The sequence below is a fragment of the Mesoplodon densirostris genome, chromosome 10 (genome assembly GCF_025265405.1).
Source record: "Mesoplodon densirostris isolate mMesDen1 chromosome 10, mMesDen1 primary haplotype, whole genome shotgun sequence".
Classification (NCBI taxonomy): Eukaryota; Metazoa; Chordata; class Mammalia; order Artiodactyla; family Ziphiidae; genus Mesoplodon; species Mesoplodon densirostris.
Window position 1 is genome coordinate 24640724 of NC_082670.1, and position 19854 is coordinate 24660577.

At 41.2% G+C, this 19854-nt stretch overlaps 1 protein-coding gene across 1 annotated transcript; it reads right to left on the reverse strand.

Annotated features, from left to right (window-relative positions):
* Positions 1 to 569: 569 nt before the first annotated feature.
* Positions 570 to 15155, reverse strand: BTNL2 (butyrophilin like 2). Its single transcript, XM_060111121.1, has 11 exons — positions 15077 to 15155; positions 12387 to 12734; positions 10421 to 10702; positions 9218 to 9238; positions 5735 to 6082; positions 4420 to 4701; positions 3619 to 3721; positions 3514 to 3527; positions 3366 to 3378; positions 2495 to 2523; positions 570 to 631 (listed from the first exon to the last, which is right to left on the reverse strand). The coding sequence occupies exons 1-11, from the start codon at positions 15153 to 15155 to the stop codon at positions 570 to 572; spliced, it is 1581 nt and encodes a 526-aa protein (XP_059967104.1).
* Between the last annotated feature and the right edge of the window lie 4699 nt (positions 15156 to 19854).

The window sequence follows — 19854 nt, forward strand, 5'->3', positions numbered from 1 at the left end:
AGGTAAAAATACCACAGAATTGGACAGTTTATTTTTTTTTCTTTAAATAAAATTCTAATGGATATGAAAATTAAATACACTTTGATTACATTCCTTCCTAATTTTGATTGAACTCAGATTTGAGACATCATTTCAGTAATTATATATCTTTCTCATCTTAGTAATAACATCTTTCCCATTTTTCATTCTGCCATTGAGATTTCTCTCTTCAAGAAACTGTAAAATCAGAGTCTAAAAAGGCCCAAAAACTGTTCATGATTTTTGGTTCCCTTTAAGTTAAAACAACAATAAGAATTGGACACTTTAAAATGACTAAAATGATGAATTTTATGTGTATTTTACCACTACTGGAAAAATTTAAAAACTAAATAAATGTGAAAATACTTGTGAAATAATAATATTACATACTACAGTATTACACTACATAGCTTCAGACATAAATTTATGAGTTTAAAAATAGAGAAAACATATCATGACCCAAAAGAGAAAACTCCAGAATGCCGCAGATGAATAATCCTCAAAGGAGAGCTAAAACCGTGACGTCTGCCTTCCTAGAAAGCAGCAGCCTGTCATTTGCAGGTATTCATCATTCTCACTTCAGAAGATTTTAAGACTTTTTCCAAATCTTTATTTCTTCACTTTCTTTCTTTTCCTATATGTGGCTTCTCTCTTTAATTCATTGTGACTTTAAAATATTTTTGTTTCCATTGCACTTTATTACCTGTGTTGCATTTATTACTTATGTTTATTCTATAATTGTTAATTTTAAACTGTGTGCATTTTTCACTCTAAAACAGAAAATGATATTTTCATATATATCACACATAACACATTTTTCTCTTGGACTAAAATTTCTGAAAAATTTCCTTACTCCACATTCTTAATTAACTTCCTGAAAAAGTCTGGTGCAGGAATTACACACTTCATGTGATTTTCAAGATTATGTCTTACAAAGCAAAAGAGAGGCATGGACATATATACAGTACCAAACGTAAGGTAGATAGATAGTGGGAAGCAGCCACATAGCACAGGGAGATCAGCTCGGTGCTTTGTGACCGCCTGGAGGGGTAGGATAGGGAGGGTGGGAGGGAGGGAGACGCAAGAGGGAAGGGATGTGGGAACAGATGTATATGTATGACTGATTCACTTTGTTATGAAGCAGAAACTAATAAAAAAAAAACTACAATGAGGTATCACCTCACACCAGTTAGAATGGGCATCATCAGAAAATCTACAAACAACAAATGCTGGAGAGGGTGTGGAGAAAAGGGAACCCTCTTGCACTGTTTGTGGGAATGTAAATTGATACAGCCACTATGGAGAACAGTAGGGAGGTTCCTTAAAAAACTAAAAATAGAACTACTATATGATCTAGCAATCCCACTACTGGGCATATACCCTGAGAAAACCATAATTCAAAAAGACACATGTACCACAATGTTCACTGCAGCTCTATTTACAATAGTAAGGACATGGAAGCAACCTAAGTGTCCATCGACAGATGAATGGATAAAGAAGATGTGGCACATATACAATGAAATATTACTCAGCCATAAAAAGAAATGAAATTGAGTTATTTGTAGCCAGGGGGATGGACCTAGAGTCTGTCCTACAGAGTGAAGTAGTCTATCCTACAGAGTGAAGTAAGTCAGGAAGAGAAAAACAAATACCTTTTGTTAGCACATATATATGGAATCTAAAAAAATATAAAATGGTGCTGATGAACCTAGAGACAGGACAGGAATAAAGATGCAGCCGTAGAGAACGGACTTGAGGACACGGGGAGGGGGAAGGGTAAGCTGGGACAAAGTGAGAGAGTGGCAATGACATATATACACTACCAAATGTAAAATAGCTAGTGGGAAGCAGCTGCAGAGCACAGGAAATCAGCTCGGTGCTTTGTGCACACCTAGAGGGGTGGGATAGGGAGGGTGGGAGGGAGACACAAGAGGGAGGAGATATGGGGATATATGTATATGTATAGCTGATTCACTTTGTTATAAAGCAGAAACTAACACACCATTGTAAAGCAGTTATACTCCAATAAAGATGTTTAAAAAAAAGATTATGTCTTAGTGATCAGATTTTTCTCCTTATATTCAGCTGTATTTTCTTTACCTCATTTTAACCGTATTTTTTGTTTTCTCAGCCCCACTTGGATAATTAATTGTCACCTTCCTAGAGAAACCGATCAAATATTTGATAATTCCTTGCACTTCCTCCTCTAGGCTAAATTGCATTTCCCATTGGATTTTCTAAGGGTCTTTTATCACCAGATATCAGATTGTGATCCGTAGGCAGGATATCAGAGAACTTGGGATATGATAGGTCACAGAAGGGATCAGTCTCCAGGTCAGATTTGAAGCCAGAGTAAAGTTAAAGCCTCCTGATTAGGTAAATGGGTGATCATGTGAGGCCCCTTCAAGCGGTTGGTGAAAGGAGAAAGGAGCTGGGACTTAGAATATAATCCTGGTTTCCAGAATCCAGGGTTATTGTTTTCCTTGGAGGTGTCGCTGGGGCTCTCTTAGGTGCAGGGGAAATGTCAGGAGAACCTACAGTAGGGGACCAAAGAATGAAGGGGGGTGCAGAATTTCAGAGGAGAAAATTGGGGGGGAGGTATAAATAAGGCACTTGTTCATGTTATAGAAGGAGAGACATCCAGAAGTGTAGTCCAGAGAGATTCTAACCTGTCCCAGAGACATCTTCAGGGAGCGGAGGCTTAGAGGAGAGGAAATGGGCCAGTACTCATTTCCATAGCAACTCACTGCCTGAACCCATTCTCAGTTTACACAAAGATGACTCCTTCACGACACCGTCCTTGGCAACACTCAGGACCCATACTGTCCTGTCCCTAACCTCCGCTTCTTGTAACCACCTTCCTGAGGTGAGCCCCTCCTGGCCCATCGCAGTGAAGAGGCCGTCAGATCACTGTAGGAAGTCTGGCTGCGTGACCGTCTGTGGGCTACATGCTCATTTCCCTCAGAAAGGATCAGTTCTGAGTGAGCTGTATTTGGATCCAATGTCTCATTCACTGCAGAGAAAGAAAATCCATTCTGATAATAATCAATACAGGAATATTTTAAAATATCAATTTCATGATATTAACATCCAAACAGGAAAACAAAAGTTACAATGACTTAAGAAATTTTAAGTGGAAGAACTTTCTAGGGCACACAAAACAGCCTATCAATACATGAGAAGTCCTTCACTGGCAGAGCAGGAATAGCCAATAAGCAAGTCACCATATTTGTAATGATCTTAGTGAAATGTTCATGCCAACAGAATCCCAGTTAAGTCTCAGCTCTCAACTTCAAAGTGAGGATGGCTTTGCCACTTTTTTTCTTCCTCTCCCTTAACTAGATCACTTGGGAATGTGCACTGGGAGATTAAATTATTGTCTTTTAATCCTTTTGCTTCTATTATCACTGTAAACTGATCTCTTTCAGCACTGATCCTCAATTACATGAATGTAAGCCATGAACTCTCATGTTTCATCAATTATTGACTATCCACTGAATGTCTCTGTGCTTCAGTGCCTGCTGAAAAGGGAGGTTAGGGAAAGTGTTCAGTAAGGTTCCCATCACAAAGTGTGCTCCACGCTGTTTCTGTTTTCCTAACTTACCTTTTCTACAGCTCTTCCTCCAGATCAAGCCTACAGCCCCAATAAGAGGAAGCAATCCCAAAATAAGCAGTATCTTCCATGAAAAAGTCATCCCAGGCTCTAAAATGGAAACCCCAGAATCACATTAAATTATGAAACTAGGAAAATTTCAAGATCGTTCTTTTCATCTGAGAGCTCCTAGACTGGAGAAGAAGGTGAGAATTAGTCCTGTCAAGAAGAAAGTGGGTCTGCTTCTCCCTGCTCTGCAGAGGCTGAGGAGAGGCTGGGGGTTTATGCTAGCTTTCTTGTTTGCTCCTCTCAGAAACACACACAGACACACAGACACACACACACACAGTTCTCCCCCTTCTCTTTTCCAATTATACCACCACAATCACTGGAATAATGAGGGCAGCAAGAGGATAAATTTACTGAGTCCACAGCCATGAAGATGGCGTTAAGGAAAATTAATTTCTAATCCAGAAGAAAACCCATCATGAGGGGGAAAAATGATGTCATTGTTTTCACATTAGAAGAAAAGAGATTATAGATATAGTGATGATAGAGTCAATTCTTGGAACTCAGGAGATAACAATGTAACCATATAACCTTAGGGCTTTAGTTGGGAATTTCAGGAAGAAACTCTAAAGAGTAGAATCTCTAGGTGTCCTGAAGACCAGCTTTGCAAGAGAGAGCAAGAGACTTCGTCAGAAAGAAAACATAAAAAACAAAAAATAGATAAGCAATAAAATGAGTCAGTTTGGGTTGGTCTTCATATTTATATCCCAAAGCTGAGAGGAGCACATGGAATCACTAACCTGAAGGAGAAAACGTTGTCATTTTCTCCTCACCAAGAAGGGGGTTGCTGATGGAGCAGGTCACATTCACAACAGAGCTGTTTGTGACCAGTAGAAACGCCTCCACATGGAACAGGCCCTGGCTGCCTTGAGTCAGGTCCTGGGAAACTGACGGTATTGTCTTTCCTTCCATGTCCCTCCATTGCACATGGGGCTGTGGGAACCACCCTTCTGAAGTGCACTTCAGCTTTGTTTCTCCATCCTTCAGTGCCTCCATGGAGATCCGAGGGGAAGAACCCAAACCTGGGAATAGAGATCAAGGAAGGCAACTTAGAGTCTCTACAAGTGGTTACACAGTCAGTGATTGCACAGAGGGGGAAGAGAAGGGTTCAGAGGCTTGGTGAAAAAGCAAAGCTTAGGGGAGAATTATACTCCACTCAGGAACGAGACTAGCTGGAGCCTTTACTTGTCTCCTTTTGTTTGCAAATTTTTATTTTTATGCTTTGTATTCCTAAAATCATTCTGGGACAGATTAAGGGATACAATACATTTCAAATCCAATTTTTTTTTCTTCTATACCTGAAACAAAATAACTTTGACCAGGTAGGTCATGAGTCACATGGCCAGAAAAAAAAAAAAAAGACAGAGAATATCCTCAAAGAACAAAATCTTATAAATACATGTGTCCAATGGCAGAAAATGATGAAGTTCATTAAAACTTTTAACATGTGCTCTCATGGATGTTTTCTAAACATATTTATTAATTTGAATACACCATCAATGGGAGAAACAAGTAGATTTTCCACAATTTAGGCAACGTCCTCAATGGCATTTGCTAACCTTGGAAAATCAATTCTCACCCACAAACATAGGCAGTGGGAAATCATGATGCAGGGATTGATTTTGTCTTTCCTCCTCCGTCCTGCCAATACTGTCAATATTTATGATTTTTGCTTATATGGTGGATCTAGTTTAGCCTTCAAATCATCATGCTTCCTAATAACTACATATTTCCCAGAATTTTAAAAACACACTGAAATAATGAGTCCTGTGTACTTATGGAGTAAGAATCTCACATTTTACTAGGTGTATGGTCACTTTTATGGAGATCCTGGGAAGGATACAAATTTACACACAAGGAATCAAATCTGGTCCTTTAGGGTTTGTGGACTTTATGTATTTATTACAGCTCCTGCACATGGGAGAGTTTACTATAAATTTGGTGAGTGAATGGACATTAAGAAAATTTCAGGTGCCAGAGAAATTTTCCATGAATTAGCAAGTTAAAGCAGTGGGAACAGATGTTGATTTCAAAACATCTATCTAGAATCCTTACCTATGATCTTCAGCTCCAAATCAGCCTCCTGATAGACACCATCTTTTTCAAAAAGGCACTGGTACTTCCCATCATCTGAAGTCCTGGCATTGTTTATCCGCAGGGTCAGCCTCCCCTCATTGATAGCATCACTCACCAATGCAGTCCTCCCTCGATACTCGGCCATCTGCTCTCCAGCCACATGGTCCCCATCCATATAGACATAAACAGCAGGATAACGGTGCGATCGCACCCACCTCACCTCCATGCTATGTGCATCAGTCTTTGGGGACAGGGAACAGGTTAATTGTATGTCTTCTCCCACTCTGACAAGGATGGGCTGGGAAGGTCCAATCACTTTTAAGGAAGCTGTTAAATACAGCAGACAAAACGCAATGAAAGATTCAAGCTGGAGCAAATAGTGTCATCAGTAAGAACATCTTGAGTAGGGTTTAGAACCCAGGTACATCCCAGGGGAGCCCTGAGGTTCAAAGTCATCCCTTGGAGAGGTAGAGGTTTGGTGGAATCAGGATAGAGGTTGTCCCTATTCAAGGCAGAACCATCCCATGATGTGTATCTGTCTGAAAATTATCACTAACTGAACCCACACCTGCAGCCCCTACCTATAATCTTATTCAGTTTACAGCCCAATAAGAAAATAATTTTGCAATTAAAATCAAATTAAAATTTTATCATTTTAAATTTGCACAACCTTAAACTACTTCTTAATCTGTGTATGTCTCAGCTTCTTATACCATGAGACAAATATATCACTATCAAAATCATAAGTTTTTACTGGAGTTAAACAAAATCATCCATATAAAGAGTTTGATGACCATGCGGTGTGAGTGGAGACCTAAGATTATAAGACTTGAGGTCATTGGAGCCAATCCCACTCTAGCCCTTGATAATGGGGAGGGAACAAAACTGAATCAGGTGTCTTTTTAGTAATGAAATGTGAAGAAACCTTCCCTAGTTTGTTTTATAATACCTTATAAGTCAGATCCGGCCGCCGTATTTCAGTTCCCCAAGCTCCCACATATGTGGGGCTCTAAATACACACCAGTCAATGTTCTCAGATGATCTTGAGAAATGTTATAAGATCAAGAATTGGGGAGATTGGCAAAATACGAAGCACAGAGCAAGAATGAATACATAAAAACGAGTCTAATTCCCCCATTATGAAGAATGAAGATTTTCTCTGAGGGCTTTCCTGGCTTTTCCTGGATCCAACTTTCAGTTCTCATCAGGTCCTGGCCATGTTGATTATGCTCTATACTATATTTAGAGTCATCCTTTTCCATCAAATGGTAGAATGTTTTTACCATTCTAATGCTGAAGTGTAATGATCATTTATAAAGAAATACAAGCATAAATTTGTAAACTGTCTGGACGGGGAGTCAATGGTCAAAGGCAAAATGTCCTCATTATGTATTTAGCCAAAATCTTCTAGGTACTTCTCTAGAGAGGAAACTAGTTGCCAACATAATTTTAATTTTCAGATTATTTCATTCTATTCTTGCTAAAATTTGACTCCCAGTTATATCCAGCATGTTGTTTGCTTTGTTTTACTTAAAACATATTATCTCTACTTCATATGTATCTGTTTAAATATTAAGACAAAAGTAGGAGTCAGAAGAAAAAAAAAAGAACTAGTAGTTAGTTTGCTGCTATTTCTCCATCCATGTATCTTATAGTAATAAAGCAGACTGTTTCCTCATCTCTGTTATCCATATGAGTTTTTTTTTCTCCTGTCCATAACTTGTGGTACAAATCAACTCTCAAACTGAATTACTCTTCCAGAGATTGGTAATTAAGAGCTAAAATTGACTGTTTCCCAACTGTAAAATGATGATAAATCTATTCACCTTTAAATTATTGTAAGAAAAGAAAGTAATTCCTGAAAAGCACTTAGCATCATCCCAGGCACGTTATTACCATTTCAAAAACTTACTCATTATCTGTACAACCAACAACATTATTTGCCAGAGAAGGGAACTAGGATTTCAGTCTCAGGACTTCTAAGGAAATCTCGGTTCACCAGCAGCCTCTGAGCTCTAATTCACAAGCTCTAAAAACACGGAGGTAGCTTTGAATCTCCTACTCTACTATCTGTTAACAGCTCACCCTCAAAGCTCCTGAGGGCACAGCCCTCCTCCTGACAGGGAACCCAGGGAAGCTTTGTCTTTTCATATTGTTTCAATGTGGGTCCAGAAGGTGTGCACAACTTAGAAACAACAGGACATCAGATTGTATTTTGTGTGCTAGGTGTCCAATGGGCATGTCAATTTGGTTCAGATAACTTAGAGAAATAAGCCTTCACTTAAATTTTTCTTAAGGGACAGAGACGTGGGTCAACCTGCCCAAACACTGGCTTGGCTTTCTGAGCTGTAACTAACAAGCTCTGCCAGCCAAGGTTTCTGTCCTATCACAAGCAGATGTCACCTGTGTGGGAGGGTATCCGACTTGGAAGGTAAGGCTCGCAGATGTGCACTCTCTTCAAACTGTGGAGTTACCTTTGACCGTCCCAAGGCCCTTTCCTTTATCTTTATGGTCCAAAGGGGTCCAAAGTGTCACACTAGACTCTGACAGAGTTTGGGGTGTGTTCACCACTGTAATTTTCCTCAAAAACTCCTACACGGGCTGAAAAGTGTGCTTAAACTCACCTAATATGCGCACAGGCACGCACCCACATAAGCACATATTCCTGTAACAGGTGACTTGAGGGAGAGCAGAGTACTGATGGAAGGAGAAAACGAGCAGGTAGGGGGCAGGTTGGTTGCCATGGGCTGGGAGAAGAGGTCACAGAAATGAGGAAAGGGAGGAAGATGATAAGGCAACAAAGGAGAAACTGAAAGAGGTTCAAAAATCAGTTGGTTACTGTTTAAACCACTTATCTTAGGTACAGTAAAATCATACCTGCAGTCCAACTATTAAGTAAAGAAAAAAAAAAGGAAAATTATCACCCCAAGCACAGGGTCCCAGGCTGCATCGAAGACAGTCACAGCTCCCTCCCGACAGTGATGAGGTCAGGCCTACTGGGGTGAAGAGCAGGTGCAGAAACCGTAGCAGGGCCAGAGGTTGCAGGGGGTGGGTGAGGACCGCCAGTTATCATGATGGCACTGCTTCCTCGCACTAGAAACTCACACTAGGGCCTCCAGAGCTGGGCCAGCTGTCCTTTGCCTTGCCCTACACACTCCCTTTCCTACCACCCAGAAGGACAGAGCTTAGGTCTGCACCCATTTTAGGCATCCATCTGAGGCTCACTGGGGTCCCATGAACACTGAAAGTAGCAGGTTACGAGGTGCAAAGGTGCCTGCAGGAAGCTGCACTTTGCTGGTCCCTCAAGTACTAAATGTGAGACTTGGGAAGGTCATGCCTCAGTTTCTCATCTGGATCACGAGGTGTCACCTTCTCTGTGCACGCTTTGTCCAAGGAGCACCACCCTCCCCTGGGGAGGGCAGAGGCTCATGTATACTCGTGAGAGCCACCACCTCTACTTACCCAGCTCTGTCTGGAGTTTTTCTGGAAAAAGAATGAAAATAACATATCAAGGAATTTGGTCTAAGGGAAAATATTTCCCAAAAAATCCCCCCAAAGTTCTACATTTTATGGAAACACTTGATTCATAAGAAAGAAATAAAATGTAGAAAAATAATGATTTTTCCCCATCCACCTCCTGGTGGTCCAGCTGTTTTTCCCTTTTTCTGCACAACAAAAATGCTCTCAGTTCTACCACCCCATGATTCTGCTTGTTTCTGCTTATATTTAACATATCGATATTTAACTATTTCATAAAAATAATAATATTCTTTTTATAAATGCATGAAAAGTATAAAAACATATGGACATAGACAATTATCACCCATAATTACAAACTGAGAGATATATAAATATATATGCATATGTTTTGCAATTATGTATATATGTGTATTGTTCCTTTTAACATTAACATATAACATTTATTTTAACTTTTTTTCCTGTATCCATTTATATGAATAACTATGTACTTATTTCTTTATATCTAAATGTAGAGGGTGTCCCAAAAGTCTTAGTGAAATTTTAAGTTATTTAAAGCCAATAATCTTTCCGTGATTGGAAATATCTATTTATAGATAGATAGGTGATAGATAGATAGATAGATAGATAGATGTAATCTTTATCATTTAAGTAGTCCATCAGGGGGATATTTTCAACCATTAAAATTATTTGAAAATACCATTTTTCATCACTGCTATAAGTAACATAAGACACTTAACACTCCACTGCTGTATTGGGTTTTTGGCTGTTGTTTTTGTTGCTATTTATAAATGAGGCTATAATAAAGATGCTGCTATGTAAGCAGCTGTCTCTATCTCGATTATCTTCAGATGATAAGCTCCTAGAAGTAACTGGCACAAATACAGCACAAGAAAACATTTCAGTTGAAAGAATATAGTTGTATTTCCTTTACAATGTAACACATACTTGTGAGTAAAGAAAATTAATAAAGAAAGAAGAAAAGGCAGAATCTGAAAGAAACTGGAATTCCATTAACAATAGCTACATAGTGTATATATTTCCAGCCATAAATGTTTTATAGTTTTTAATGCATATTAAAAAATATTAGATATTCTTCTTGATTAAAAAATATTAGGTGCTATGGAACAGTCCCTGCAAACTTTCCTGCTAATCAGAGCATCTTGGTCCTAGAGGCAGAGCACTGACCTGGGATGGAGATGTCTGACCCCCTCTCCTCCGTGAGTGTGGGGCTGTGGATAAAGCAGGACACAATCTTTGTAGAGACATTCCTGACCACAAGCGTGCTTTCTACATAGAACAAACCATCTTCATCTTGGATGCTATGCTTAGAGATAGTCAGCAACTTTTCTCCCGTGATGTCTTGCCAAGAAATCTGAGGTTCTGGGAACCAGCCTTTTGCAGTGCACACAAGCTGGAGTCCACTTTCCACAGATCCGTCCATGTGGATGTAAGGGTCAGACCCCAGACCTGTGGTGGAAGGACACAGCCCTGAGTCCCGAAGCCTATGGAGGCACAAATCACAGAGGCTGGGAGTCCAATGACATTGCATAGGGAGAGAGCTGAAGTTCAAGGTTCTGGGGAGCAAAAGGTGGCCCAAAGTCCTCTTCCCATTCAAACTGGAGTTCACATACACTTTATTTATACCCCAGTCTGGATCCTTAAATTTTAGCATATGAGCAGTATTTTTATTCAGACCCAGACAGGAAAATAAGAGAAAGGGACATAATAATATTTTGCTTGTCTCTAGCACGGCAAACTAAGATGTGTTAAAATTTACTCATGAACTCCCTCATGCCACAGACCCTGCCTTTTTCATCTTAATATAATTGTGTCAGGCACTTTGATTTGTTGGATAATATCTTGACTCCAATTAAATAGAATATTTAATATAAAGTGAGACATAATTTCCAGGGAGAATATTCTTCTCATTTCTTTTGTTGGTGGTTGTGAACTTGGGGTGCAAATAGATAATCTGGGTCATGGAAAATGGGAAGTTTCATGTTGAGTTTCTGTATCTAAATACTCCATTCCATGGGAAAATGTTTTCAAGACATCCCAGTTTTATATAAGCATGAAATTCTTTCTCTATTCAACACAACTCTCAAACCCAAACGGAGAGGATTCTATTTTCCATAGATGGTAGTTCTGTCTCTATCACTTGCTCGGGACAGAGACCCATTTTCTTCACCTAGAGCCTTAGAAAATGCATGGTTTCTTTTCAAATGTCCCTGATAGTGAAATGCCTTAGTACGTACCCTCTCTACTCCACATCTCAGAAGTATGTGGATTCTTTCATCCATCTTGAATCAACTTGAACATAATAACATTAATAATCATACATAGGTGTTGAGACAAAATGTGTTAGGGAACAGAAAGAGGTCACATCAGCCAGAGATGTTAACATCTCCAGAGAACTATTTCCCTGATAAGGCAAATGGATTTGCCTGATTTTCTCTTTAGCACATGGAGGAGTTATTCCTGCCAGGGAACTATACGGTAGTTTACTTTTCAGGTATTTGTTTCTCCACAGAGACATCCTTTCTTCAGCCGTTCTTCTTCTGACTCTGTCCTACTTTGCTAACACAAAAATATCATGCAGACCCTTGTCGCTCACAATGGGTATGTCCCCAAAGCATCTGTGAACCCCCAATTCACTGAACACTAGTATACAATAATCTCCATAAAAGCACCATGTTCTTAACGTCTTAGTCTCATCACTAGCTTTCTAACTTGAGGCGGCGTTACACAAAGAAACAATGTGTTCACATCTCAGTGACTGTGTACTTGAGGCTGAGTAGAGAACATGGATGCGGGGCAGTCTGCTAGGATCACTCACCCAGCAATTGACTTGCCCTTGCGCACTAGCCTATATGGCACAAATTCTTGCCTCAGCAAAACTGCTAGTGACTACATGTCATCAATGTTAAATAATCCTCAAAAATAGTCAAAACTGTGTAAGTTAAATTTGGGGGAATTGTTTGTGAGTTCACTTTAAAGATTTCAGAACCACCTGCCTCCAAATGAATCAGGATAGAGGACTGGACAGGAGTGATTGCCTTGATGATTCGAAGGGAATTCTTCAATTGGAACCAAGCTTAACACAAATTAATATACTTCCTCTGAGACCCTATGTCTTTTCTGAGATACTCACCTGCTACGTTGAGCAGCAAGCTTGTTTCTCCACAATAGTTTCCCTCTTGGAAACGGCACCAGTACTGCCCATGATCAGATGGCCGGATGTTGTGTATCTTCAGAGCCACACTTCCCTCAGTAACGTTGTCCTCTATCCACTCTACCCGGCCTCTGTACTCCTCCATCTGCATCTCCGTCACCTCAGCTCCATCCCGATACAAAAACACAGGTGTGCTGAGCTCTGAGTGGTACCACCTCACCTCCATGTGCATCGTGGTCCTCTTGGGGAGGAGCTGACAGGTTAATAGGGCATCTTTCCCGACCATGACCGGGGTAGGATGGGCAGAACCAATCACTCTAAAGTCATCTACAAAAGAGTGACAAAGAGAAACCGGGAAATGCCAACTGAAGGATCAATATGATTGCTTTGGGATGTCTACTCTATGAAAATGGAGGCACCTGGAGGAGGGAAAGTTTTATTTGCAATGTTTTAGAGAAACCCAGCATTATGATTTGCATGTTTGGCTGTACAGAGACAACCTTGTGTACTGAAAATAACACGCAGTTCAAAAATTTTAGTGTGATGGGCTTCCCTGGTGGCGCAGTGGTTGAGAGTCTGCCTGCCGATGCAGGGGACACGGGTTTGTGCCCCGGTCTGGAATGATCCCACATGCCGTGGAGCGGCTAGGCCCGTGAGCCATGGCCACTGAGCCTGCGCGTCCAGAGCCTGTGCTCCACAACGGGAGACACCACAACAGTGAGAGGCCCGCATACAGCAAAAAAAAAAAAAAAAAAAAAAAAAATTTGTGTGAGTGCTAAATCTATTACCTACCAGCTGTGTGATTTGGGGGCAAATCCATTATTCTCGATGAGATTTTGAGATTTGCAATCTCAATTTCTTCATCTTTAAGATTTTAAAACCACCATCTCTGGGTTGCTTTTATTCTCAAATAAGTTAATGTGTAAATTGATTTTTTAATTGGGAACTTTATTAGTTAGTGATTTATTTTATATTTTACAGTGATTTATTTTCTAGTTAGTAATTTCACTTTGGTGACTGACATTGTAATCACTTTTCCTAAAATTTAGATAATAGATTTATTCAATAGATTTTTCAGCTTTTCAGAATTGTTTTTGTCTAGTCCTATGTAACGAACTGGGTTTGTTTTGCTTTGTTTTGTTTCGTTTTGTTTTTGTCTGGACCAGGCAAGACTCCAGTTACTGGGGCTATGTAAAATGCAGTTTTCGCAAGGACATTTTGTGGTGGATTAAGGGTAGTGATTAGTGAAGTAAGTCAGAAAGAGAAAAACAAATATTGTATATTAATGCATATATGTGCAATCTAGAAAAATGGTACAGATGAACCTATTTGCAGGGAAGGAATAGAGACGCAGATGTAGACAATGGACATGTGGACACAGCGGGGAAGGATAGTGTGGGACGAACTGGGAGATTAGGATTGACATATATACACTACCATGTATAAAATAGATAACTAGTGAGAGCCTGCTGTATAGCACAGTGAGCTCAGCTCCATGCTCTGTGATGACCTAGATGGGTGGGATGGTGGGGGAGGGAGGTCCAAGAGGGAGGGGATATATGTATACATATAGCTGATTCACTTTGTTGTACAGCAGAAACTAACACAACATTGTAAAGCAACTATACTCTGTGTTAAAAAAAAAAAACAGAAAAAAAGGCAGTGATTTGTATAAAGAGTTCAAGCCTTCCAATAAAATTTTAAGTCATGTTTGACGTCTTCTTTATTTGCAAATTGAAGAGCTGTTTAATAATTCTGTATGTTCCTATGCTTAATAATTTCATATGTCATGTATATTATGTTTTTTCTCATCCTAAAATGCTCCAGGGCCATTTGCACTTTGTGCAGATCCGACACTCCTAAGAAGGAACTTCATCTCGTTTAGTTGCTGCTCAACATCAAGTAGATGGTGCTCAGAAGGTCACTATGGAACATAGATAGACATCTGCTTGCATTGTGTTGATGGAATCTGAGTATAAAGCTAGAACTGAAGTCATACCATCTGGGTGACTTCTTTTACAGGTTAGGAAGGTGCATCCCATAGCAGGGAGGGCAGCCTCATCACATCATATAGTTTCTGACAGCCTCAGTTTGGAGCCTGTGTCTTCTGGTGTCCTATCCAATGTTTTTTCCCACTTTGCAATCCTGCATTTTCCTTGGGGCTCTGATATTACCAGCTGACATTGAATTTTCACAACCCCTTTTCAAGGTACAATATTTTGACCGACAAATTTCAGCTACTGAGACTTCCAAGCCCATTTCTTAGAAGTCTCCTTCTAGTTTCTTATTTCCAAGTACTTTTATGCTGTTTAATTTATGGTAAGAAGCAGCCACTTTTTTCTCACCCCAGAAGTGTTGTCCTAAATAGAAGCAGGAGAATGGATAACTTACTGTGTTCCAGGTACTGATTCAAGTGTTTTCTATGTACAGCCTGCTTTAATCTTAAAGGCTGTGCTAAGCTATGAGATGTAGGTAGGTTGTTATTCTTATCATAAAGATGAGAAAACTAAGGCAGAAGGTATTCAAGTAACTTTCCAAAGGTAACACAGCTGGAGGTGGAGGAGCCCTTTTTATAACACAGGTGCTTTGACCCCTGAATCCCCACTCTGCACCCAGAATGGACCTCTGAGACACTCGAATATGCAGTAAAGGGAAGAAGAGCATCCTACCTGACTGCTTCATGCTGAGCAGTACAAAGAAAAAGGAAGCAACTACACCAGACAGACTGTATCCTGGAAAATCCACCATCTTCCCTGGAACAAACACAAGAGAAAATATGACTGTACCTAAATGAGGCTGTAATACAGCAAGCATTTCTGTGGTTTCCAGTGGTTACGTAGACATAACGAGAAATCAACATCAACACCTTCCACAATCAAATGATGAAATGGGCTCGGTTCCCTTTCTCTGCATTTACGATCATTTCCAACCTCCTACTTATTGTGTTGTACTTTAAACTATTTGGGGTCCCCGAGGGAAGATTTCTGATTTAAATGAAAATATCTTCTGGGCTAAAGGGACAATAATATTTAGATAATTTTAAAAAATCTCCTTAGACCCATTTATTCTGAGCATGCAGAATTTCAGAGCCCTCCTTCCAGTCTCTCCTGCAAAGTCCTTCATCTCTACGGTCTCCAAGATGTAAAGGGAAGAGCAGAAAGGCTCTGCATCCTCATGCTATAGCCAGGAAGCCATTACTAGGGCCTCGGGAGGACCCAGGGACAGGGGATGCCTTGGAAAGGAAAGGAAAGAATAGTGGAAATGGTGATACAGAAGAAGACTGGCAAAGAAATGACTTGAATGACCTTTCAGTATCATTTAGAAGACATATAGAAATGAATTTTAAAAAATAGCCCAACTGGCAGAGATGGGCAAACCCAACATGCTCATTGTACCAGCATTATAAAAATACTTCTACACAGGGCTTCCCTGGTGGTGCAGTGGTTGAGAGTCTGCCTGCCGATGCAGGGGACACGGGTTCATGCCCCGATCTGGGAAGATCCCACATGCCGCGGAGCAGCTGGGCCCGTGAGCCATGGCCGCTGAGCCTGTGCATCCGGAGCCTGTGCTCCGCAACGGGAGAGGCCACAGCAGTGAGAGGCCGGTGTACCACACACAAAAAAACCCACTTCTACACAGATTTTAAAAAGTTTTAAAACTACCAGGAAAAAGAAAACTAGAATGCTAACTTTAGTTTTGGAAAATGAAAAATTCAGAGTGAAAGACATCTAAGACTTATTCTATCTGCTGTGTCAAGTGTTTTATGGAAAGAAAAACTTGCTTCGCACCAAATAGAAGAACCTGCACAGGAGCAATGATAAGTTACTGCTTCTCTCTCCCCGTAAACTAATGTCAATACGATTTTATAGAGCTGGGGAGGGGGGACAACAGTCATCTGAAATGGGGATGATGAACCATGTGGTTCAGGAGATTATTTTTACTCCATTAGGACTATTTACTTTCTAAAGTGATGCATACTTTCATCTAAAATATCTCTAGGAAAAGTGATACAAATCCAGTCACAAAGCCACAATACCTGAAAGAGTGCTCAAATATTTATGGAAAATTAGACTGAGCATTAGAAGACAGCACAGAACAGTACTAGTTTGCCACTTGAAATAGATCAGTCATGTCCCCTCAGATGAAAGGAAATTGCCTTCTTGACTCCTTGACTCCTCCTGTGAAAAGCAGAAACATGTTATTCCACCAAGTAAAAGCAAAGAAAACCCACAAAGACTGTGCTAAGCATCACTGCCCTTTCCTGTGAGATAAGGACTCACACTTGCTACAAACCAGTTTATAGGTTTGTGTTCCTTTAGGCTCTTCATGTGAAAGCCGAGGGGAAACCTACAAATGCCCCCTAGAAAAAAAGCTGTCCAAATCATTGAAGCTTTTGAAGAAATTGTGAAAATGAATCTTAGGGCTTCCCTGGTGGCGCAGTGGTTGAGAGTCCGCCTGCCGATGCAGGGGACACGGGTTCGTGCCCCGGTCCGGGAAGATCCCACATGCTATGGAGCGGCTGGGCCTGTGAGCCATGGCCGCTGAGCCTGCGCGTCTGGAGCCTGTGCTCCGCAACGGGAGAGGCCACAACAGTGAGAGGCCCGTGTACCGCAAAAAAAAAAAAAAAAAAAAAAGAAAATGCATCTTAACCTTCAGTGATTCTCAGAAAGAGATTTGTGAGAGAGTATAAACAGGATGAATAAATGCCTTTGACCAGGGTTCTCATTGGGGATGGAGATGGTTTTGCCCTTGGAGGACATTTGGCCAATGTCTGCAGACATGTTTGGTTGTCACACCTCAAGGGAGGGGACGCCCAATGGGTATTAGCCAGGGAAGTTGCTAAACATCCTACAATGCACAGGAAAGCCCCTACAGCAAAGAATTACACAGCCCAAAATGTCAATAATGCCAAGGAGAAGCATTGCCATAGACCATCGGCCATCAGCGTGTTGAAAATCTTTGGCACTGTTTTTCTGTAAATAAATAACTGGACTCACATTGTAAGCGTTAAATCAAAACATTTTAATCATAAGCTTTTGACATCTCCATGTTATGACTTGAATGTAAGCAAAGAATCTTCTGAAACCGCCACTGATATTAAATATGGTAAACTTTGATATTGTCAAGTGATATGACATAATATGCATGTGTTTCATCAAATTCTCAAAAATCCATGTTTCATTTAGTTTTCTGGATAAAGTGCAACTGTTAAAATGAGGTGATAAGTGGTGGTATTTAGGCATTGGGTAAATAACAATTCCAGATTTCAAGGTCTATGCATGCTCTATTAAAATTCATGCCAAAGAAAATTACAAGTTTCTACATGTCATGGGCTGTTAGAGGATTTTTTTTCAGTAAATAACCTCAAAAGTTAAATTCTCAAAATGCCAAGTAACCATAGCAATTAACTGGTGATAATGAATTAAATCAGTTCACGAAGTTTGAAGCTTATTTATCTACATACACTTGAACAATAGATCCCCATTTTTATAGAGAGAAAGCAAAGTAACATGGGATTTCTTGGAGCCAAGGTGACTTTGTGTTTATCCGTGACCTTGAGAATCTCACTCTATTTCCTTGAACCTCTCCTTTCTCTCCTCTCTGAAGGAGACAATCATTCCTAAAATTTTTCCAGCTGTATCATCGCCATGTGACAGACAAGGAAGCAAGGCTCAGAGGCACAAGCACAACATCCGACATGACAAAGGAGTCATGTGATCCTGCTTTTCTGAGGTCTAATCTAGAGCCCTTTCCTCACCCAGCCTGCTTCACAGCAATATTGTGAGGCTCGAATACACTATGGCAGCACTTTGAAAAATGTAAAATGGAGTTGAGTATAAAATAGAAATAGGGGGACTTCCCTGGTGGCACAGTGGTTAAGAATCCACCTGCCAATGCAGGGGACATGGGTTTGAGCCCTGGTCCGGGAAGATCCCACATACCACGGAGCAACTAAGCCCATGCGCCACAACTACTGAGCCCACATGCCACAACTACTGAAGCCTGCGCTCTAGAGCCCTTGAGCCACAACTACTGAGCCCACGTGCCACAACTACTGAAGCCTGCACTCTAGAGCCCGTGAGCCACAACTACTGAGCCCATGTGCTGCAACTACTGAAGCCCGCGCGGCTAGAGCCCGTGCTCCACAACAAGAGAAGCCACCTCAATGAGAAGCCTGTGCACTGCAACGAAGAGTAGCCCCCGCTTGCCACAACTAGAGAAAAGCCCATGCGCAGCAACGAAGACCCAACGCAGCGAAGATTAATTAATTAATTAATTTAAAAAATACAAGTAGGTGATATGATGACAAGGGGCAGAGGGCCCCTGACAGGTGTCTCTATGCCCTGCTTCATCATCTTAGTCAACTTCCCTTTCCTCCCCTAGCCGTCCTCCACCAGAGAGTCTCCAAACCACTCACGTGTCCCCCTCTTTGCTTGGGGGAGAAACCTGGGGCTGCTGGGGCTTCTCCTCACTGCATCTCAGCTGTACCCTGCATCAACAGAGCAGATGTCCAAAGACAGGTCAGAGCTTGAAGTGCTGACTGGAGCAAGAATTGAGGGACAGCCAGGTGGGGTGGAGGCAGCCCCCGTCCCCCAGGGCTTTGGGTGGAGGAGGATTTAAGCCATCTCACCCAAACTGAAGGAAGAGCCCGATCCCTGAAGATGAGATTCCAGTCAGAATCGCATGTTAACCTCCTGGCTGTAATCCTCTGGAAAGTGAAACTGAGACGGTGAGTGAACTTTGGCTGCGTTTAGTTTTGAGTTCTTTAGAGCTGCATACCAAACCGTGACATTTACACTCCTCACCCTTCCTCAGAAAGCCAGGTCCCATCAGACACCCATCTGGGCCATCTCATCAGGTCCTCACACAGCATCTCAGGCTGTCTGTCTGTCTACAGCATCCCCTCTACCTACCCACACGTCAAGGATTTCCATCTACTGCCAAGTTTCCACCAGAATACAGTGCGTATGGGGCTTAGAGTTGGAAGCACGACTGAATACCAAATATCCTTCCCCTCTTTTTTTTTTTTTTTTGCAGTATGCGGGCCTCTCACTGTTGTGGCCTCTCCCGTTGCGGAGCACAGGCTCTGGACGCGCAGGCTCAGCGGCCATGGCTCACGGGCCCAGCCGCTCCGCGGCATGTGGGATCCTCCCAGACCGGGGCACGAACCCGTGTCCCCTGCATCGGCAGGCGGACTCTCAACCACTGCACCACCAGGGAAGCCCCCTTCCCCTCTTTTTACTGATGAGAAAACAGAGGCCCAGAGAAAGGAATTACCTTCTCCAGGATCAGAGCGCCAGGCCAAAGTCTCCTCTGTGCTAGTTTATTGCTCTTTTAACTTTGGTTCTTTATCTTTGCTGGGTAATAAAGAGATTAATTATTCTCAGACATTAAACCAAAGAAATTTAATAAGCTTCTCAACACAATATTCAGGCACAAAAGTTAT

Coding starts and splice junctions, on each gene's coding strand:
- BTNL2 (XM_060111121.1), bottom strand. CDS start 15,155: ATGGTGGATTTTCCAGGATACAGTCTGTCTGGTGTAGTTGCTTCCTTT. Junction 9,239..10,420: donor GTCAGACATCTCCATCCCAG/GTCAGTGCTCTG, acceptor TTCTTTTTCCAG/AAAAACTCCAGACAGAGCTG. Junction 6,083..9,217: donor AAAACTCCAGACAGAGCTGG/GTAAGTAGAGGT, acceptor TGTATTTAACAG/CTTCCTTAAAAGTGATTGGA.